Source organism: Pocillopora damicornis, chromosome 14, assembly GCF_964200805.1.
Source record: "Pocillopora damicornis chromosome 14, jaPocDami1.2, whole genome shotgun sequence".
NCBI lineage: Eukaryota > Metazoa > Cnidaria > Anthozoa > Scleractinia > Pocilloporidae > Pocillopora > Pocillopora damicornis.
The window spans coordinates 9,547,868-9,566,296 of NC_142683.1; the positions used below are offsets into that span (position 1 = coordinate 9,547,868).

At 35.4% G+C, this 18,429-nt stretch overlaps 1 protein-coding gene across 6 annotated transcripts in view; it reads right to left on the reverse strand.

Annotated features, from left to right (window-relative positions):
* The window catches only part of LOC113673051 (cyclin-dependent kinase 14), a 26,502-nt gene continuing 8,073 nt past the window's right edge, over positions 1 to 18,429 (reverse strand). For 4 of the 6 annotated variants that reach the window (XM_089193068.1, XM_089193072.1, XM_089193070.1 and 1 more), the window contains 15 exons: positions 14,827 to 14,921; positions 13,945 to 14,024; positions 12,224 to 12,318; positions 11,354 to 11,416; positions 10,249 to 10,310; positions 9,134 to 9,195; positions 8,631 to 8,691; positions 7,472 to 7,531; positions 6,046 to 6,139; positions 5,545 to 5,608; positions 3,749 to 3,797; positions 3,341 to 3,389; positions 2,068 to 2,158; positions 1,325 to 1,380; positions 1 to 728 (listed from right to left, as the gene is read on the reverse strand). In XM_089193068.1, the coding sequence (XP_089049194.1) occupies positions 1,328 to 1,380; positions 2,068 to 2,158; positions 3,341 to 3,389; positions 3,749 to 3,797; positions 5,545 to 5,608; positions 6,046 to 6,139; positions 7,472 to 7,531; positions 8,631 to 8,691; positions 9,134 to 9,195; positions 10,249 to 10,310; positions 11,354 to 11,416; positions 12,224 to 12,318; positions 13,945 to 14,024; positions 14,827 to 14,921 (978 nt within the window). In that variant the 3' untranslated portion in view covers positions 1 to 728; positions 1,325 to 1,327. Of the gene's footprint in view, positions 729 to 1,324; positions 1,381 to 2,067; positions 2,207 to 3,340; positions 3,390 to 3,748; positions 3,798 to 5,544; positions 5,609 to 6,045; positions 6,140 to 7,471; positions 7,532 to 8,630; positions 8,692 to 9,133; positions 9,196 to 10,248; positions 10,311 to 11,353; positions 11,417 to 12,079; positions 12,124 to 12,223; positions 12,319 to 13,944; positions 14,025 to 14,826; positions 14,922 to 18,429 lie in introns of all 6 variants that reach the window. The other 2 variants (XR_016182720.1, XM_089193069.1) reach the window with 2 other exon arrangements.

Genomic DNA, 18,429 nt, shown 5'->3' on the forward strand with positions numbered 1-18,429 from the left:
AACAGTTTTGTTTTGTTTTTAATTGACATATAAATACTACTTATGGCCACTCAACTTACACAACCCAAAATCCAACTTCTCACTAAAATAACGCCTGCTTGAATTTCACAAATAGTGTCATTAACAAATATCCACTCAAAATGGCCCGAAAATTTCCTGAGTTACACTGTTAATGATATTTATATCCCGGTCAAGCAAGTGGAAATTTCACACCATAAAAGAACTTAACCTTTCCCGGACTGGCTCCTGTTAACTCAACAGCAAAATAGCCGAAGAAAACCAACGGTTGGCCTCTCTCTGACGCTTTTTGATTGTCACAAACAGCCTGTGCCGCTTGCGTGCTGCGTGCAGAAAGAAACGCACAAATATAAACAAAAATATCTGAAGTATTTGAAAAGCGATAGTAAACATCCTTTCTTCAAACATTCTGGTTCTTTTATTTTTCAAACTCGATGAAACACCTTAATTCATTTAATATAATTAACAAAGCAGAGACCATACATTATTTTTAAAAATTCTTAGAAATGTTAGAACTATTTACATTATACTCTTTTAATTCAAATAGATAAATATAGTACACCAACACTGATGCTCACACAACTGGAACATAATTTAATAAATATCTGGAAGATAAATTATCCTCGTTTGGTCTCTTGAGCTGAGCAGATAATGATCAACCATGTCACTGTCCTGTTCTGTTTCCAGGACTTAACGAGATGATGTGGCCACTGCAATAAACCACACGCAATCAAGTCCTTTCAATTCTAGTTGCAAACCAACCTGAACCATTAAGTAGTCGATTAAGAAATCGACTCAACTGTTCCCTCCCACAGAACATCAAATCACCACACGAAACCGTCCGACTCGGGTTCATGCTGTCCCTTACATGAGTCAGTACTCGTCAACAGTAGACTTCAGGGTACCCCTTGAAAAGCTTATTGACAAATCTCCACATCATACCTTTCCTCAGGAACAGTATGCACAGTAATATGGGACGAAATAAAGGATACGAGCATTCAGCCGGAATCAGAAATGGAGATCAGCTAGCTGGTGATGCAGCTGAAAACTATGCAGAGCCAAGCGCTGAAGGCTTGCAACGGCCTTGCAATGGCGAGAGTTGTAAGTTTTTTATTTCAAACCGACGAAATTGATACCTGCCAAATAACTTTTCCAACCAAGAAATGAACTTTCCTTGATCAATACAACCAAGGGTGTTAACTGCAGAGCGCAATTATGAGTTAAAAGCAAAACCGAACAACCGGGTCTTCCGGAATCAAACAGATAAAACGAGCACACAAGTACTTGATACCTTATTATCACTTACCTTTTAGTCGTTATCCTTGTGCAGCTCAACACTTGTTATTGTGAATATCGACGACTCTGTGGGGAGCGAAAAACAAAGACTTTTCCCAAACTTCATTTTCACAAAGGGGTACTTCATCTCCTCTTCTTTTTTTTTTTTATTAGAAACGTCACAGAACCTTAAACTCAGTCTTAGCTGAGCAGCAAGTTTCGCTTTGAACTTGTTAACAGAACTAACTTACCTAGGGCCAAAAACAGATGAAGTTTCATCCCCTTAGAGACCAGACTATTCAATATTCCATGGATTGTTTATCCGTACGTAGGAAGTGACACAGGGCATTTAAACATTTGTTGGAATTTTCCATATTAAGAAAAGGAGAAAACTAGGACGCCCTGCGTAGCAGTCTTTTCCTACGAGTCAGACGGGAGATGAGCGAGCTGTGCGGTAGTCTTTCGAAGGCTTACGCCGTTGCGCGGCTTCTACTCCACTCACACTGCTCTTTCTTGAAAGGATCAGAAAAGGACTGCCACGCAGGCTAGGCCGAAGACGATTTTAATCACGAACATTAGAGAGCAATCACCTCTCAATTACACGACACCTTAGACATGATTGAAGAAAGCAAAGCGAGATATTGTGTTATGGCAGAGATAACAAACAATCGCTCTTGACCTTCAACTTTTCGTTGCAATAACAAACACACACGTTGAGACATATCTATTGTCTTGAATGTAGAAAGCAATTCATTACAAACATACAACCATTACCGTCGGGTAGAGAGTGGATTTCCTTTGGTAAATCACTGAAGTATACATGTTTCATGGCGTCACTGGCAGATATCCTGTTTCTTGGGTCACACTAATATCAAAACATGGCTTCTGATCACTGTCTCATCCAAATATTACCCTAAATGGTTAATATATGCAGTCTTGACCACACTGTTATTATTTGACGAGTGGTGTTGAATCACGTTGCGAAAAAAGTTTTGATACCTCAATTAATTCAAAGCTTCAATATTCCCCCCGGGTAACCACTCCAGGCACTCGAACTCTTGAAAATTGACGTGTCCAACCCCCCCCCCCTCCCACCCATCTGGAATTGTGTTCAAATGACCCACTTAAGCACAATTTTGTTTTGAACGATTCTTGTGTGGAATTTAGCCAAGTAACGTATTTTTTTCATCAGTGCCGCGGCTTGGCCTTTTGCTTGCAAGAATCATTCTACGATGTGAAATTTTTTTCTGCGTTCTTTGTTCACGAAAGCGGTCTATTCGCCTGAAAACTACTTAACATCTAAAATTAAAACACGTACATTCCGCTGATTCAAATTCCCCACCTCACCCAGGCAAGGTTCAAATTCCCCACCCCCTGGCGCACAGAAGACAGTCAAATGCCCGTGAGTTGCCCAGGGGGAAGATGAAGCTTCGAACTGATCGGCGCATATCGAGTATTCTACCGATAAAGCCTCCTGGTGGAAAATTGGAGACGCACTTTGAGACTTGATTCCTGTAACAGAGCAACTACTCTTTTCCTTTAAGCAAAATGAAAACCACTTTGTTCGCTCACATCTTTTGCAACCTCATTGCATAAATTTCAGTTGAAACTTTGATGGCAATACTTGTAAGAAAATAAGGCACATAGTTGATATACACCATGTCATCACCCTCTATCCTTCATTCCACCGACAAAGACATACACAAATCTCATTACAAAGAAGTCGTTTAACGAGGATAAACGGCTAACTTAACGAGGAGCTTTCGAAACGAATTACTAAAATGAAATAAGAAGTCAGAACTTTCTGAAATCAATTCAGCCTGCCTGTTGGTTCTATAACCATCTCCCTCTCATTTCCGAAGAGAACAGAACAAATTCGTTGTTATAATGTCGTGTTGTTATGGAAGTGGAAGGACAGCTACACAAGTATCACTGTGTTTGACCGTGATAGCGTCATGCTGCTAATGAATTTAAAAAGGGCAGCTACAAATGTATCACTGTCTTTAACCGTGAGTGCAGCCATTGTTCTGTTTAATGCTAGTATTACCTGAACCATTTCTGTGGCCAGAGATTCAGCGCCACTTAACAGCAACAACCTTCGGCGAGAAAAAAAGAATCAAAGGAATAAAATCAACCAATCAATTAATAAATAAACTTAATTATATTAATCCTGGCTGACTGGAACTCGTTTAACTTGAATTTACATTAAGTTACCGTAAAGCTTCAAGCCACTCCCCTTGTGGAAAATTATTTCATTCATTTACCGTCAGCTAACTCGATTCAACCGCTACCTCGAACTTTTTTTCGTTGCCCTTAGCGTTTCGAGATGACGAAGCTCTCCTCCACATAGCTCAAGATCTGAGGAATACGACACAGTCTGTGAATCTGACTGACTGGCAGCTTCTCTGCATTCTTCCCTGAATGTTAGTAATATAATTATGATTCTACAACTCACTTTGGGGCTACAAGTCCAAGTCGCTGAGGTTGAAAATCAACAAACAAATCTAAGTGGGAGGGAAAAAAAAAGATTATTTCAAGCCATACATTTAAACAGCACAAATCAATATACTTTAAAGAAGTACAATCTTAAGTGAACACCCTAGATATGAAAACGGAAAGAAGTTTGTGTTTACAAAAATAGAATTGACCGACGAATTTACAGAAATATTGAAACGCATAAGAGCTGCACGATAGGGAGATATATCTATTACTGGGGCAACGTAAATAAATCTCAGTAGCGAGTTTAGAAAAGCTAATATTTCGAGCGCTAAAACTTTCTTAAGGCAAAAAGGAGGATTGTGGGTAACATAACTCCACACCCGAGTGCTGAGTAGGAGTGCTGACGCAACATAAACGTTTCTTTAGAAACTATTTACTTGGCTTAAAGATATTCCTATTAAAGGATGTACTGTGTAAATCTTTCAAAGTTGTCGTAAGTGATCCACACATAGGACATAAGAATAAAGAAAAAAAAAAAGATGGAGACACCATGTTGTTAATTTTAGAGATCTTTGCTGAGTTGCGCGATAAATGTTCGAAACTGTAACAACCGAAAAAATTGTTCTGTTATAACATTAACCATGACCATTACAATTTCTTCAAATGTGATTGGTACAGTAGCTGTTTTATTTTTCTGTAGAATAGTAATCGGACAGTGTAATCGGACAGTTGGCCGTAATCGGACACCTGTAATCGGACAGTTGAAGCAGCCAATCATACTAAGTCCTTTCAGTCAAATCCACCAATCACAGACAGGCCTGAATCACAGAATTGATCACAATAACCATAGCAACAACCACTTATCCTAAAAAAGTTGTGGAACTTCCAAAGTTGAGGAATTTTTTACTTAGACATTGTCTCTACTGCACATATTTGTCCTCGTATTTGTACAGTTTTAATCGGACAGTGTAATCGGACAACTGTACTTGGACAGTTGAAGCAGCCAATCGTACTTGATCCACTCAGCTAAATCCAAAAATAACAGAACTGATCACAATAACCATAGCAACAACCACTTATCCTCCCCAAAAGAACTGAGGAATCTCTAAAGTGGAGGAATATTTAATTTTGACATTGTCTCTACTAGAGATATTTGTTGTGGATATATTTTTTTTTCGAAAATTGTAATGGTTATTATTAACTCGTGATTAGCAAATCGCACTCCTGCTTTGCAGTCGTTCGATTTTGTTAATCACTCGTATGATTACAGACCGAATTGGACTCCACTCAGTCCTATTACCATTATTAATAAAAGCCGCCATTGTGTTGCTGTGCGCGTGCTACTCACGCAGGAAAAATTATACGAAATAAGGATGGGCAATGCAATAATAAGAAATTAGTGTTAAAAAATAATCCATATTAAATAAGCGTATGGAAGTGACAATGCTACCGGAAAAGGCTTTTCAGCCAAGATTGCTATTTCTAATCCTCTTTCTGAAAGGCCTATTACCAAAAAGCAGCAATTTAACCGACTTAAAAGAGAGTATTGTCAGATCTAGAAGCTTTTGCACACCAACTCAAAACCTATGATTCAATCGACAAACACATTGCATGGACGAGTCCATGGACGTTAAACAGCTTCCTCGTTCTAATTATAAGGTTATGGGATATCGAATTTACTTTATTGTTTCAACATACATAACTTAAATATGACTTGGCATTAGATGTATTTTCCTATTTGAGTCGTATATTTTTGTATTTTTATAAGTTAGATATTAGAAAAAAAACTATAGGTATAATCCTGAGACAAACCTGCATCATATTCAGGTAATCGGGTAACTCCAGGCCAAGTTTCCTCAGTGGCTGTTCCAGATATCTAAAGGGATACGATACATAAAAGAAACACAATCAGATCTGCATGCTGATCACAAACTTTTTAACTACTGAGTTCTTATTAGACCATTTTCTGAGGAAATATACATCTCTGAGGCGACAAACGGTTTAAGGTGGGGGATAAAATTTTCTTGAACTCTGACCTGCATCATGGCCACCAATAATCTGTAATTAATTTCATTGAAGTTAATTGCTGAAAAATATTGTATGACTGTTTCACATCAAAATTTGTCCAGCAACTAAACGTGATCAGCTTATCCGTACACGGGCAACACAACAAGTTTAAAGTTATTAAATATTTTAAATTCGAAAATTTTAACGAAATAATCAAGATAATCATAGTGACAATTTCAACTTATCAAATTCAGTGTTTTTTATCTCACAATTTTAAAAGGAGTTTACAGAAATTCTTAACAATACCTGCCAGATTTTATTGAGTTGATCAATAGAATCTCTCATTCCAGGAAACAGCGCAATTCCTGTCATCATCTCTATAAAAATACAACCAGCACCCCTTGGAAAAACAAAATGCAAATATCAGAAAAACAAACTTCTGCAGGAATCAAAGTGCTCTGTGAGCAAACTCGTGAATTGACACATGATTTTTTAGATTATGTTTAATGTTATCTGGTTTAGGGAATTTTGTGGTTGATTGTCATATCTGGAGTACGAGCAGTAGTTCAGTGTTCGCTAATGTAGCAAAGAAACAAAGTAACGTTGGGATAAGAAGGCATTACAATTGAAATGATTATGCTATTACATTTGACAAGGTGGATGATGTCATGTGTTTTAAACGTCTATCATTTTTGTTTCTGGTTCAAAAGAAAAGGTTGGAAGTAAATGTGGGTGAAAAGTGAAATTTACTGTCTTTCGTTGTAAATATTAGAAAATCAAGGCAATACTGTCTTAATAAAAACATTAACGATTCCCTCTTTATCAAATGAGACAAACGGGAACGAGTTTTGAGTGATATAATTAAGCCAAGCCTGCCACCGTCATTTTGGATCTCCGCCTGGGTAGATTTAAGTCACGTGCTAGGCAACGTATAATCAATAACAAGATAGAATTTCATTTCAGGCCTATTTATCAATTTTGTGGTGTGTAACTTTCGCATTTTAGTACGTTGTATGTATGTTGAATCTTCAAATTGTCCTAAAAACTTAAAAGAAAATTTTTCTTTAAAAATTCACTGAAATCGGTAGCTAAAATTGTTTGTTTAGGTGTTATCTGATTTTCGTGTTAACTTGTTATTTCGTCAGTCGCCGGCATCTTTTGTTGCTTCACACAGGAAAAACACACGCGACGAAACGTAATGATCAATTTTGTCCTCAATCTCACGCTATAACAGAAAAAGCTTTTGAACATCTGTAAACTCCGAGCGCTTCGCAGTAAGTGATATTTTCAATGAATCTTCGGATTGTTTTCAAGTTCAAGGATTGTAAATTACAATTTTATGAAAAACGAAGGTTGTTCTGTTATTTCAGTGTGAATCCTTGCATGCCTGCCAGTCGCTGGCGCCGCTTGTTGAAACTAAAACGAAAAAAAAAAACTCTTTAAAGATTATCATTGGCTTCTTTTTCACCCCACCACTATTCTTAGCAAAAAAGGTCGCCATTTCGTCTGTTTATTGCTCGCCAAAAACTATAAAATGCACTCAAAAGCCTAAAATCTAAAAAAAGTTTACAGGAATCGACCAATCGAGCGAGCGAGCGAGCGAGCGAATTCCATTCCCCACATCGTATCTATAACTCGCTCTTGCGCATGCGCGCAATTCACGAGTTAATAAACCCTGCTATGAGATTCTGACGTCTATTTCTCATATTATATTAATAGTCATTAGTCTCACCAGATATCTAACGAGGTAGTATAATCTTTTGATCCAAGTAAAACATCAGGAGGTCGATACCTGCAAATTAGTTAATCAAATGTAAGTAATGTTTGGTAGCTTGTAATTTGCCTCTGGTTGATTTTTCCACCTTTCTAACAAATCTTGCCAAATGTCAATTAATTTTTGTAGTAGCTCTAACAGTAAAACTGTTTGTAGCCTTGGTAATCATGATAAAGACGGCATTGATAATAGTAATAATAACAATAACAATTATAATAGTACCTATTCATTCACATTTGTAAAAAGTACAACTCTTTCATTACATTTTGTGGAGTAAAGAATGTTTATATTGATAAACCTAGCATAGGTAAACAGAGAATGTAGTAAAATAGACGTCCAAATATCAAAAATGGTACAAAAACATGTGAAACATGTATAGTAGAGTGTTAATTTCATCAAACTTTAGATCCCTTGTATAAGGGTTCTTACAGTAGCTTGGATTAAGTTTGAACAAGTGAAATATTTAGTCCTGAAATTATTTAAAAAATCAAACAATCAAAAAGGGAAGCCTCTTTTCTTTTTTTTTTTTTTTTTTTTGGGGGGGGGGGGGGGTAGAACATAACAAAGTTGTAATCCAATGTCTTAGGTTACTTTCTGACTGTTTTTGTTTAGAGTTTTTTTTCATTCATGCCATCTCTTTTTGTCTAGAACTCAAACGAAGTGGGCATGGTAAAGGATCTTCAAACAACTATTTACTCAAGAGGTGGTGGCTAGTGGTGGATATTTACTGAACCAGGCAGGAAAATATCCTCTGCTACACCAATGCTACACTGAATAGTTGTTTTAGTATGTACTAAAACATTGGGATAAGATTAAGCAAAAAATGATTTTAACTTGTTTATTCCTGGAATGATTACAACATTTTCAGGTGCAAATAGTGTGCAAGTTGCTCAGAGGTGAATGGCATAGGATACTTGCAGTTTGAGTAGCCAATGAGTACCTCCCTACATCACTGTCTACTGTTTTAATGTATACTAAATGACAACAGCATTATTTCTAACCAAAAATGATGCAAAAATGATGAAAACCATCCTTATGCTCAAACACAATAATTTGAAATGCAAAGTAGTATTACTGGTGTCTTATGAAGTTTGATTTTGATGATTTGTTTAATTACCATAGTGTGACCACTTCATGTGAATATGTGTGGCTGGGAACAGACTTGGCTCGTGCTAAACCTATGCAAACAGAATTGTTAAAAATAAGTCCCCTCCTTTCCTTAAAAACAAGCTCTAATATAAAAACAAATGGCAAATTGGCTCATTATGCAATAATCTGCATAACTTAGTTAAAATATATATTAAAAAAACAAACTGGGGGAGCTTTAACCCTGGTTCACATGAACACAGCCAGGCTTTATCTAATGTTTACAAACTCAGTTCTTTTTCACTTAAACTGTTTAAAAATTAGACATCAAGAAAATGGAATCATATTTCCCAGGTTATATCATAAAATATACACGACTCAGTTGTTCCTCACTGAAAAAACCCTTCCCTATCATTTCTTCCCACAAACTTCATCAATAATACTTTATTTCCTTCAGTTTGCTTTGAAAACCAGGATTGACAAGAGAGATGATTCAAATATACATGTACATACAAACAATATTATCTAACTCACCAAAGTCAGCCAGCTTTAACTCTCCACTCTCATTTATCAACAGGTTCTGAGGTTTCAAGTCCCTATAAAACATCAACAGAATGTACCCTTCATTAAAGAAATAACAAAATCCTATGTCAAATGATTCCATTCAAATTACGAGGACATAAGAAATAACCTTTCATCTGGATAAGTTAAGAAGCCACATCAGATTCTCTCCAGTATCACTACATTCAGCATTCTTCTAACTTTCCCAATCATTTTCCAATCAAACTTTGGGAAATGAAAAGCTATCATCTTGATGCCAAACCATGGTAGTCAAAATGTAAGGGCATTCTATTTTCCTTTTTGTTTTCACCTCAAATATTGAGACTTTTCAGTAATCAAGAGAAAAAAAATTGGGTTCCTCCTGCAACCACCCTGACTGGCAGCAGTTTTCTTTATTTTCTCTACTCTCTACCACTTTGGATGTAACTGTAAATACAACCCAACTCCTCATCTGCACCTCCTATGCTTGCTAATGAGGGTTCAGTATCACGGCGGAGCACATTTCACAAATTACCCCTTAATTAACATGGATTATGCACCGCACCCTTATCAGGATTCCTTAAGAGATAAACAATTTATGTTGTTATATACCTAGACTTTCACTCATCAAAATGAGCACTGTGATCGGTTGATTCTTGGTCACATGTACTTGATCAAATTCAAATGTATCCAGACTGGGATACAATTGTGCAGTTGTTACCCACGTGCCAAATACAACAGCATGTGATCAGTGCATGACTAAATTAAAAATGGCATGATCTTCAGCACATGCTCACAATTCTTTATTCATGATTGTGAATAAAGAAGTTGTGCCGTCTTTGTTTGTTTGTTTTTGCCTTATGATTTTTTAAGGGAAGGTCTAAACATATAACAAAACACTTAAAGTATGGTCTCTTAGGAGACTAGATAGTTTTGTTTTCCTTCAAGTCCTGATGTATCCTAAGACAAGGGAAACATTAGGACTCTTGGGAAAACAAAATTTACTGTTTCCCTCAGGACCGTATGTTACATCCTAATCATGATCAGGTACACATGCAATGATCTTGTAAAATTTATGATCATTACTGCTCCTTGTAACTTTCCATCACCTGTGAAGAATTTTTCTTTTGTGAATATAAGCTAATCCTCGTAATAGTTGGAACAGAAACAGCTGCAAGCAAGAACAGAAAGATGATTGGCCTATTTTGTCTTCTTTCAAAACTAATAACTTAATCTTTAGAAACCATGCTATACAACAGAAGTGAAGAAAACAAATATTAGCCATGATATGCACTGTTAGCTCATAAACAGACTTGGGGCTTCAAATATTCACAGGTTACAACACCTGTAAAATGAAATTTGTGACTATCTGTGAAAAAAAAATCTTTTGCAGTAAAACAAAGCAAAAATTGTTTAAGCCTAAACGAACATCATGGGAAATCAGTGAATTTCCAACTCATTAAAATAAAAAAGAAAACTATCTAAGATGGACTATCATACAGTTCTGGGTGGAAAAGTAATCTCAATAAACTTGGTGAGTTACATATCACGTAAAACAAAATGATTTATGTACACAAGGACTGTTAAGCAATTTTCCAGTACAGCAAAACAAAATGGAAGCCCACAAGTGAGAAACCAAGAAAAACTGGATATTGTTTTCCTCAACACCATCTCATCATCATCACTTAAAATTTAGAGATGGTTCTTACACCTTAGACATCACATTATGGATAAAAGATGATTTGTACTAAAGAACAAAATGATTGTCAAGAGTTGTCTAGTTTGTGACAGTCACTGGAAAAATTCTTACATGAATATTAGTCTCTACCAATATGAATCTAGACATTGATAACTGAGATGTCTAAACAGGGTACAGGCAGTTTACATATTGTTTCCTAGATTGAGGAATTTATTGAGCATGCAAGTCATTAGTGTTACTTTGTCATTTATTCCTGATTACTATTAGGACCATTTTTTTAGTGTATCCACTGAATACGTTTGATGCGAACAACTGCTTCACTTTATTTTTTAACTCATTATAACTATGTTACTTAGTTTCTTTTCCTTCCTGAATGTCAGAAATCATTTTTCTCTAGAACATGTCCTATGTCAACCATAACACTGTTAATGAGTGAAACAATAATCATAAATGGAATAGGACAACAAAGGTGTTAATCACAATACAATATTCAAATAATTATGTTTTTCACAAACCTTGACATTCTGTGGAGGGATGCCTCTTGGATACTTTTCAAGGTAAGTATTAAGATCTGTGTCCTAAAGCAAAGAACATTTTCGAAACAGTTAAAAAAATTGAAAATTTGTCACTATAAATCACTTTATTAGAAAATAGTTCTTACTGTGTAAGCATGTTTTTATTTTGCTAAGGAAGGTGGGGGTGGCCACAAGACAAAGTCAAATGTAACGGAAACAACAACAGCAACATTCCATGTTAATACATAATGTTAAGTAGTTAAGTGCACATTTTTTATAATAAACCAAGTACTTTATATTTTGTGACTGGTCCTTTCCTTGCATAATTTCTGTTCAATACTCACACCTGTCCTGTGATTGCAAAATTGAGTAAGCCTGAGTTTTTTTGAAATCACAAGACAATATGAGTTGTTTAAAAAATTGAACAACAAGAAGTTCAGTGCTTTCAGAATGAATGTGTCAAAGTCCAAAATGGTACAAATTTTTTAAAATGCATTCAGTGCATTGAGCAAGTGATTACCTGTTAGTGCCAACCAATTAAAGCATGCAAAATTTCACTGCAATTACATCTGTGACAACTCTCATTTTAAATAGTTACAAAATTAATACTTTTTTTTTTTTTCCAAAACTCAATATGTCCACAAATGAAAACAAGAAAGCACAGTTTAAAAGTGTGAGGGTAGACAAAAGTGATTAAACAACATCAGCCGTAAACATCTTGCCTACCATCCATGAAAAAGAGGGCCATGAAACTCTTTTGAAGGGGATACCTGTGATAGGGGATGTGGTGGATTTCAAAAACAAAAAAAAATTAATACACTGTAAGAAACACTGATGAGATGCTTGTTTCTAACAAACATTAAAACTTACCAAAAACTCAAAGACAAACATAAGGGTGTCTTTGGTGTGTATAATGTCATGAAGTGTTACAATGTTGGCATGCTTCAGCTGCTTTAACAAAGAAGCTAAAAAATAACAATCAATCAAACAAATACAAACAATGACCATCGCTATGGTAAATATCATTTAGTTCTCAAGATCATGATCATATTTCACCAGTAACAAAAAGGGAAAAATCCACTTTCACTGGCAACAGTTATTTTCTTTGAAAAAAAAAAAGGTTTGTTATCATAATCCTTTTCACAAAGCCAGTGGCCACATCATTAAAATTCCAAAGTTTTTAATGTCTACTGTCATTGCCAAGATGCTATTGCCAAGAAAGTACACACCTAGTTACAAACTAATAATTTCTTGTCATTCAAGATTGGCCAAACATACCAATACTTTGGAAACACTTATCTCTTATAATTATGCACAATGGCTTCAACAAGTCTATATATTCATGTCTCTTTATCTTATTTATGTTATTCACCAGCCAGGAGGTCAGAGTTGGAAAAAACTGTCCCTGAAGTCTTGAAGTATGGCCACCCTTGGCCATAGGCCAGGGGTGGTGCTCAAGCCAAAGGGCACAGTTTTTCCTAATACAGACTGACCTAAGCTGGTAAATAACATTTTTATCTTTTTTTCTAAAACTTAGCAAAATTCTTTCCAAAAGAACCCTAATGATTTAGGGCTCTGATTAGAGCAAGATCCTCCATAAAAAGAATATTTTTGAGCAAGATGATGGTAGAGAAAACAGAGGTAATGCAAATTAAAAAGAGAGGCTTTACCAAAACAGTTTATTTGTGTAATAAGAAGGGTGATTTAAATGGCTTCCAGGCAAACTTCGAAACATATTTGTTTCTAAGTATCTGTCACAATCTGACACCCGTCAATTAGAAAGCACATAAGAAAAAAAAGAAGTCTGCACACACAAGACTGGTTTTGCAGGCAAACTCAAGTTAAATGACTATCACAATGACTTCCTCTTCTTCTCTAATATTACCAAACATATTTTTCTCTTCCAACAATGATTAATTTACAAAGAATGTTAAGGAAATTTAAATTGTAAGAAAATTCAAATGTATGTTTTGAAGTTGTGAGAGTGTAAATCTTGTCCCATTTCCACCAAAAAACAGAAGTCAAATGAGATGCTTTCTCTTGCATAACATATGGGGATTGATTGCAACTTTTAGTCAGCGAATTACTTCCCAAAATACAAGGTTGAAATGTCGAAATTCATGGAACTATTAAAGAACTAGGAAAAGTATTGCTCAACATTTCACAACCTATAAATTTTTTAGGAGCATTTTATCAGATATTAACTTTCATGATTAATATAGTTGTTAACTACAAATACCTCTCTCAGTTAACTTTCTGAGTTTCTTTTTGAGAAGGATTATTAAATTACAAAAGTTTTTAGGCTGCTTGTCAATCTATATAATTATAAAACACATTTGGTACCACAAATTCATTTAGAAATCAATTCTTGCAGAAAAACTTGAAAGTGATTTGAGAGTGAGAGAAGAGAGAATTAATAGGTTATTTGTTAGCTAGAAGTTGTGGCCAAAGTCATTGCTTAAAAATGTTGTCCAGCTGTCATATTTATGACAACTTAGCAACAAAGCTAGTATAGTACTACACAGGCAACACAACACACAGTGGATAGGATACCACCCTTCCTTAAAAACTATACATAATAAAGCTGTTACCTTCCCTGATTGCTGTAAAAGGTGCTCCCTCCTCTTCTTGCAATCTGATCTCTTTGAGGGCCACAATTTTATTATTTGCACTAGGATTAAAGATTTCTGTTGATCAGAGTTGGTTGTCAATGTCCTAGTCAGCAATAAAAATTTTTAATAATCACAGAAAGTATTCACTGCACAATCATATCATAGCATGTACAATAAATCAAAGCCTGTTTGAAGTATGATTTGTAAGAGTTGATTGCTACCCTTCTGAACTTTTGCTGACACAAGGAATGATAAATAAATATCAAAATATATCACTGTATCATTGTGCCACTTTTGAAGGCCATGATTGGATAAAAACTAAAAAACTATAATTTAAAGAGCCCTCAAACCTCAACCTTATTATGAAAATTTTTTTTATTAAATTGTTTTGCTTCCAGTTTAGCTTATTTCAACATTAAATGCTGCAATCTTTTTAAACCACCCACCACTAACTTTCCATTTGTGATATTGTTGCCCTGGATACATTTGGCAAAAAGAAAGAATTTGAACTATGATCAGGCACTCAATAATGAATTGCTTTCTGAGTGTCACAAAACACCAACACTCCTGAGTTCACCATAATTGCCACACAAAATATTTTTGAAAGCCTTTTCATCTGATCTATGCTTTTCTTAAAAAACAAATTTATACTTAATTGCCTATTCATAAATAATCTGTCATAAAACAACTTAAAAGAATGAAATACTGCAAACTCAGTAATAAAAAAAGTTCTGTAGATAATGTGATCAGTACAAACCAATAGTAAAATAATGTAGAATTTTTTCCCACCGCAAGAACTGCACTGATTTTAAAAATAACCTTTAGATAGACAAAATCATTTGGGAATAATTTTATATTTACCTACAGATCCCCTTGAACACGGTTGCATATGAGCCCTCTCCAAGTTGTTCCAGTTTTTGATAAGCATCAAGGCAACCAAATGGAGGAGATAGGGGCTTCAAAACAAAGTAATCAACCAAAATGTTACCTTAAATTTAAAAATACAGTTTTGCTTAGAATTCTTTAACATAGGTATGCATAGCATGTAAGAATTATTTTTTTGCTGAATGGGTTGAGATAGGACAGTTTGTGTACTTAATGTTTTCATTTTTGTCACCAAAAAGAACTTAACTTTCACAAAACAAAAATATGGCACAAAGACAGAAAAAAACCTATCTGTAATTAATCTGAACTCACACAGATATATGTGATCTACTGTCTCTATTGTCTAAATATGTCTTAGTTAAAATGAAATGCATCGGTGCCACGCTTATTGTTGTCTACTTCGCAGCTGTTGTTGGTCTTGTCACACAACACTCTCTTCTTCCCATTTGAGGGAGAGCGCATTGCACAACAAGATCAGAATACCTCAAATTACAGTTAGTTACCTCAAAAATCTAATTCCGTATAATTTACTACGAAAAGCAAACTGAAATGCTGCTGTACCTCTAATAGACCATAACCAAAGATATATTGTGATCTTGAATAAGTGAAGATACATTAAAAAGAGAAAAGGATAACATTTCAAAGAGGGCTCCTTGATTGGTTGTTGCCTATCTGGACTTTGCCCCCTTTGTGTGAATGGAGGTTGTTTTACAAGGAATTAACATGCAATTGGGTTGAGTCCAAGGTAGCTTAAAGTGACTTTAATTCATGGAAAAAGTCAAATGTGGGAGAATTGCTTGGAAAAACTCAATAGCAGTAGCATTTAGTTCCATGTAAAGTTTTTTTGGTGGGGTTGGACAATGCAGTTAAAATACATGATAAAATGCAGGTTGTTTAAAAGGAAATGACACATGATAGAGTGAAGTCCAATGTGGCAAAATGGAATTTGATTGGTGGCTGATACAATTCAAGCACATAAAAAATTACTTTAATGTTCATGTAGTGCAATGATTGCATATGTTCTGATTGGACTTTGGAGGTTTTTTTCATGGTACATGACAGACTGTAAGTTGTTTGGCATATGCATTGTGCATAAAGGAGCAGGAAAAACATGTTCTAACTTAAAAGTTTAAATGCATAACTTTCCTATCCCGATAAATCTCAAACTTAATTGACGAAGCTCTCACGAAGGCAGTAACCCAGGTTGAGAACCTTGTCAAGATCTTTTATGATCATGAAAGATCTTGGATGATCTTGTCAAGATCTTTATCTTGGAAGGATCTTGCCAAGATCTTGGCAAGTTGAGACCACTGAAAGATCTTGCTTAGATCTTACCATGTAAGATAGTAAAAAATCTTGCCAAGATCATTCCCTTGCGAACTGAATTCCCAGTTTTCTGGGAATTCCTAGGAATTCCTAGGAATTCTCAAAAATTCCCAATTATGCAAATGACCCTTGCAAACTGAATTTCCAGTTTTCTGGGAATTTCTGGGAATTCCTAGGAATTCCTAGGAATTCTCAAAAATTCCCAACTATGCAAATTAACTCTGATTTAAAAAGCTTGGAATTACTGGGAATTTCTGGGAAAGGAAGACTCCAGTTTTGTGAGGACTTGGAATCCCTAGGAATTCCTAGGAATTCTCAGCTTTACAAACTATCTATAATTTAAGAAGTGTGGAACTCTTGGGAATTTCTGGGAATTGAATTTGAGGCAATTTTAATACCCTGAGGTCCACATAAATTCTAAGAAATTCTCAATACCTTGAATGTGAAGGTTTTAAGAAAAAGAGTAATTTCAGAGGCTTAAAACTTTGGCTCAATAAAAGGTATGCTATACAAAACTTACCAAGAGATATACATACATGTAAATGTTTATAACTTAAAGATCATGAAATTTATTACTCAAACTAAGTTTTAGTAAATCTTTACATTAATATGGATTTTCTCATGAACCAGCTGTCAGTTATGTTAAATGGAAATTGCCAACTTCCACAATAATTAACAATAATTACATTGTTATATTACTTCCCTAACCTACATTACTGGTTGCCTTTGTTAGAAAACCATGGAACAGTCAAGCTCAGTTGCCTCAAACGCTGTCAGAGACTTTTTGTTGACAATACTTTCAGTAGAAATTTCATGCCTTAGACAAACAAATTCAACACCTAATTAATCTTTCTTTTTTCATGATTGTTGTTGCTGCTTTTTTTTTCAGTTTTTTTGCTCTATTTTCATGACTAATTGCTGTAATTTGTTTTGCTGTTTTTATTCTTACAAAACATTTTTGTAAGAGTTCCAATACTTGTGGATCATCCACACACTTTGCAAACATTTGGCATGCAGACAAGACAGAGGTAGTCAATGTTCCCTTTGAGGAAAAACACCTTTTATATGACGTCTTCAATATACTTAATTTGAAACTCTGATCTGAAAATATTTGTCAACAAGACTTGTTAGTAGTGAGAAGTACCAACCAAGTTTCCTTTCATAACTTAATTTCTTAAATGTCCCAATCACTGGATCTCCCAAAAAAATATTACATCTTTTTATTTTTGGTGCAAATTACAAGTCCTTCTTTATATAAAAATGAAAAGTGCTAGTCACACTTCAATAATAACAGCTCTTAAGTTTACTTGTTGTTCTTCTCTGTCTGTCAGCTATCAACAAAATTGTTTTATACTTCGGGCAGTGCATAACTATTTGTGGACCAGAGTTCCAACGCACCTCTGTAATTGCATATAGCTACTCCTGTCTCTTGTACAAATGTTTCTCCTTTGTAAGACGCACTCTACTCTGTTGTCAATACTGCTTTAAGTTCAGTGGAAACGACTGACTGAGGAATCGAGATGGCGGTGTTGGAACGTGTTGCTTAACGCTTGCTACGGTCAAGCTGTGTAGATTTAGGTACTGGTACACTCAGGGATCATCTATGTGTCTCTTATACTTCCGAATGTGGTATCCTTCTTTTATAAATATGAGGGTAAAAGACGATTTGTTGCATTCAAAACTGTGATTGGCTTGTGTTATTTCTCACCTTTGCCATTAACACAACTCAAGTGAGTTTCGAGTCTTTGTTTCCTCGACAACTTTCGGCCACAAATCATGCATTTGTAATACGATCGATTCTTGTCGATTATTTCTACATAGAGTGAGCTTACATCTTTATTTATATCACCAAGCTATCCATCTTCTAGAAACAGAGAACTGGTCGGAGAAGTCAGAATAAAGTTTGGCGCTTCTCTTAACACTGCAATCGGCAAGCCAGCGGATTCACTTTGCTAGCCAATGACAAGTCCTAAAAGATCCACGTGATCATGCCCGTGATCGGAAACAAAGAAGACTCCATTTGGCGCTCATCTTTGAATGTACTTTTCATCGGTTGATCGCTTTTCTCAACTGTTTTGCTTAATATAACATTTCTAAAGATAGCTATTATTGTGGTTCAATGGGAAAACAAGAATAGCCTGAGTGTTGTAAAAGAAAAGAAAGTCGTTGGCGCCGTGGAGTTAAAAGAAGGGACAACAGTTGACATATGGACTGGTACAAACAAGGGTCGAGTGGCCATCTGTAAAGCTATGA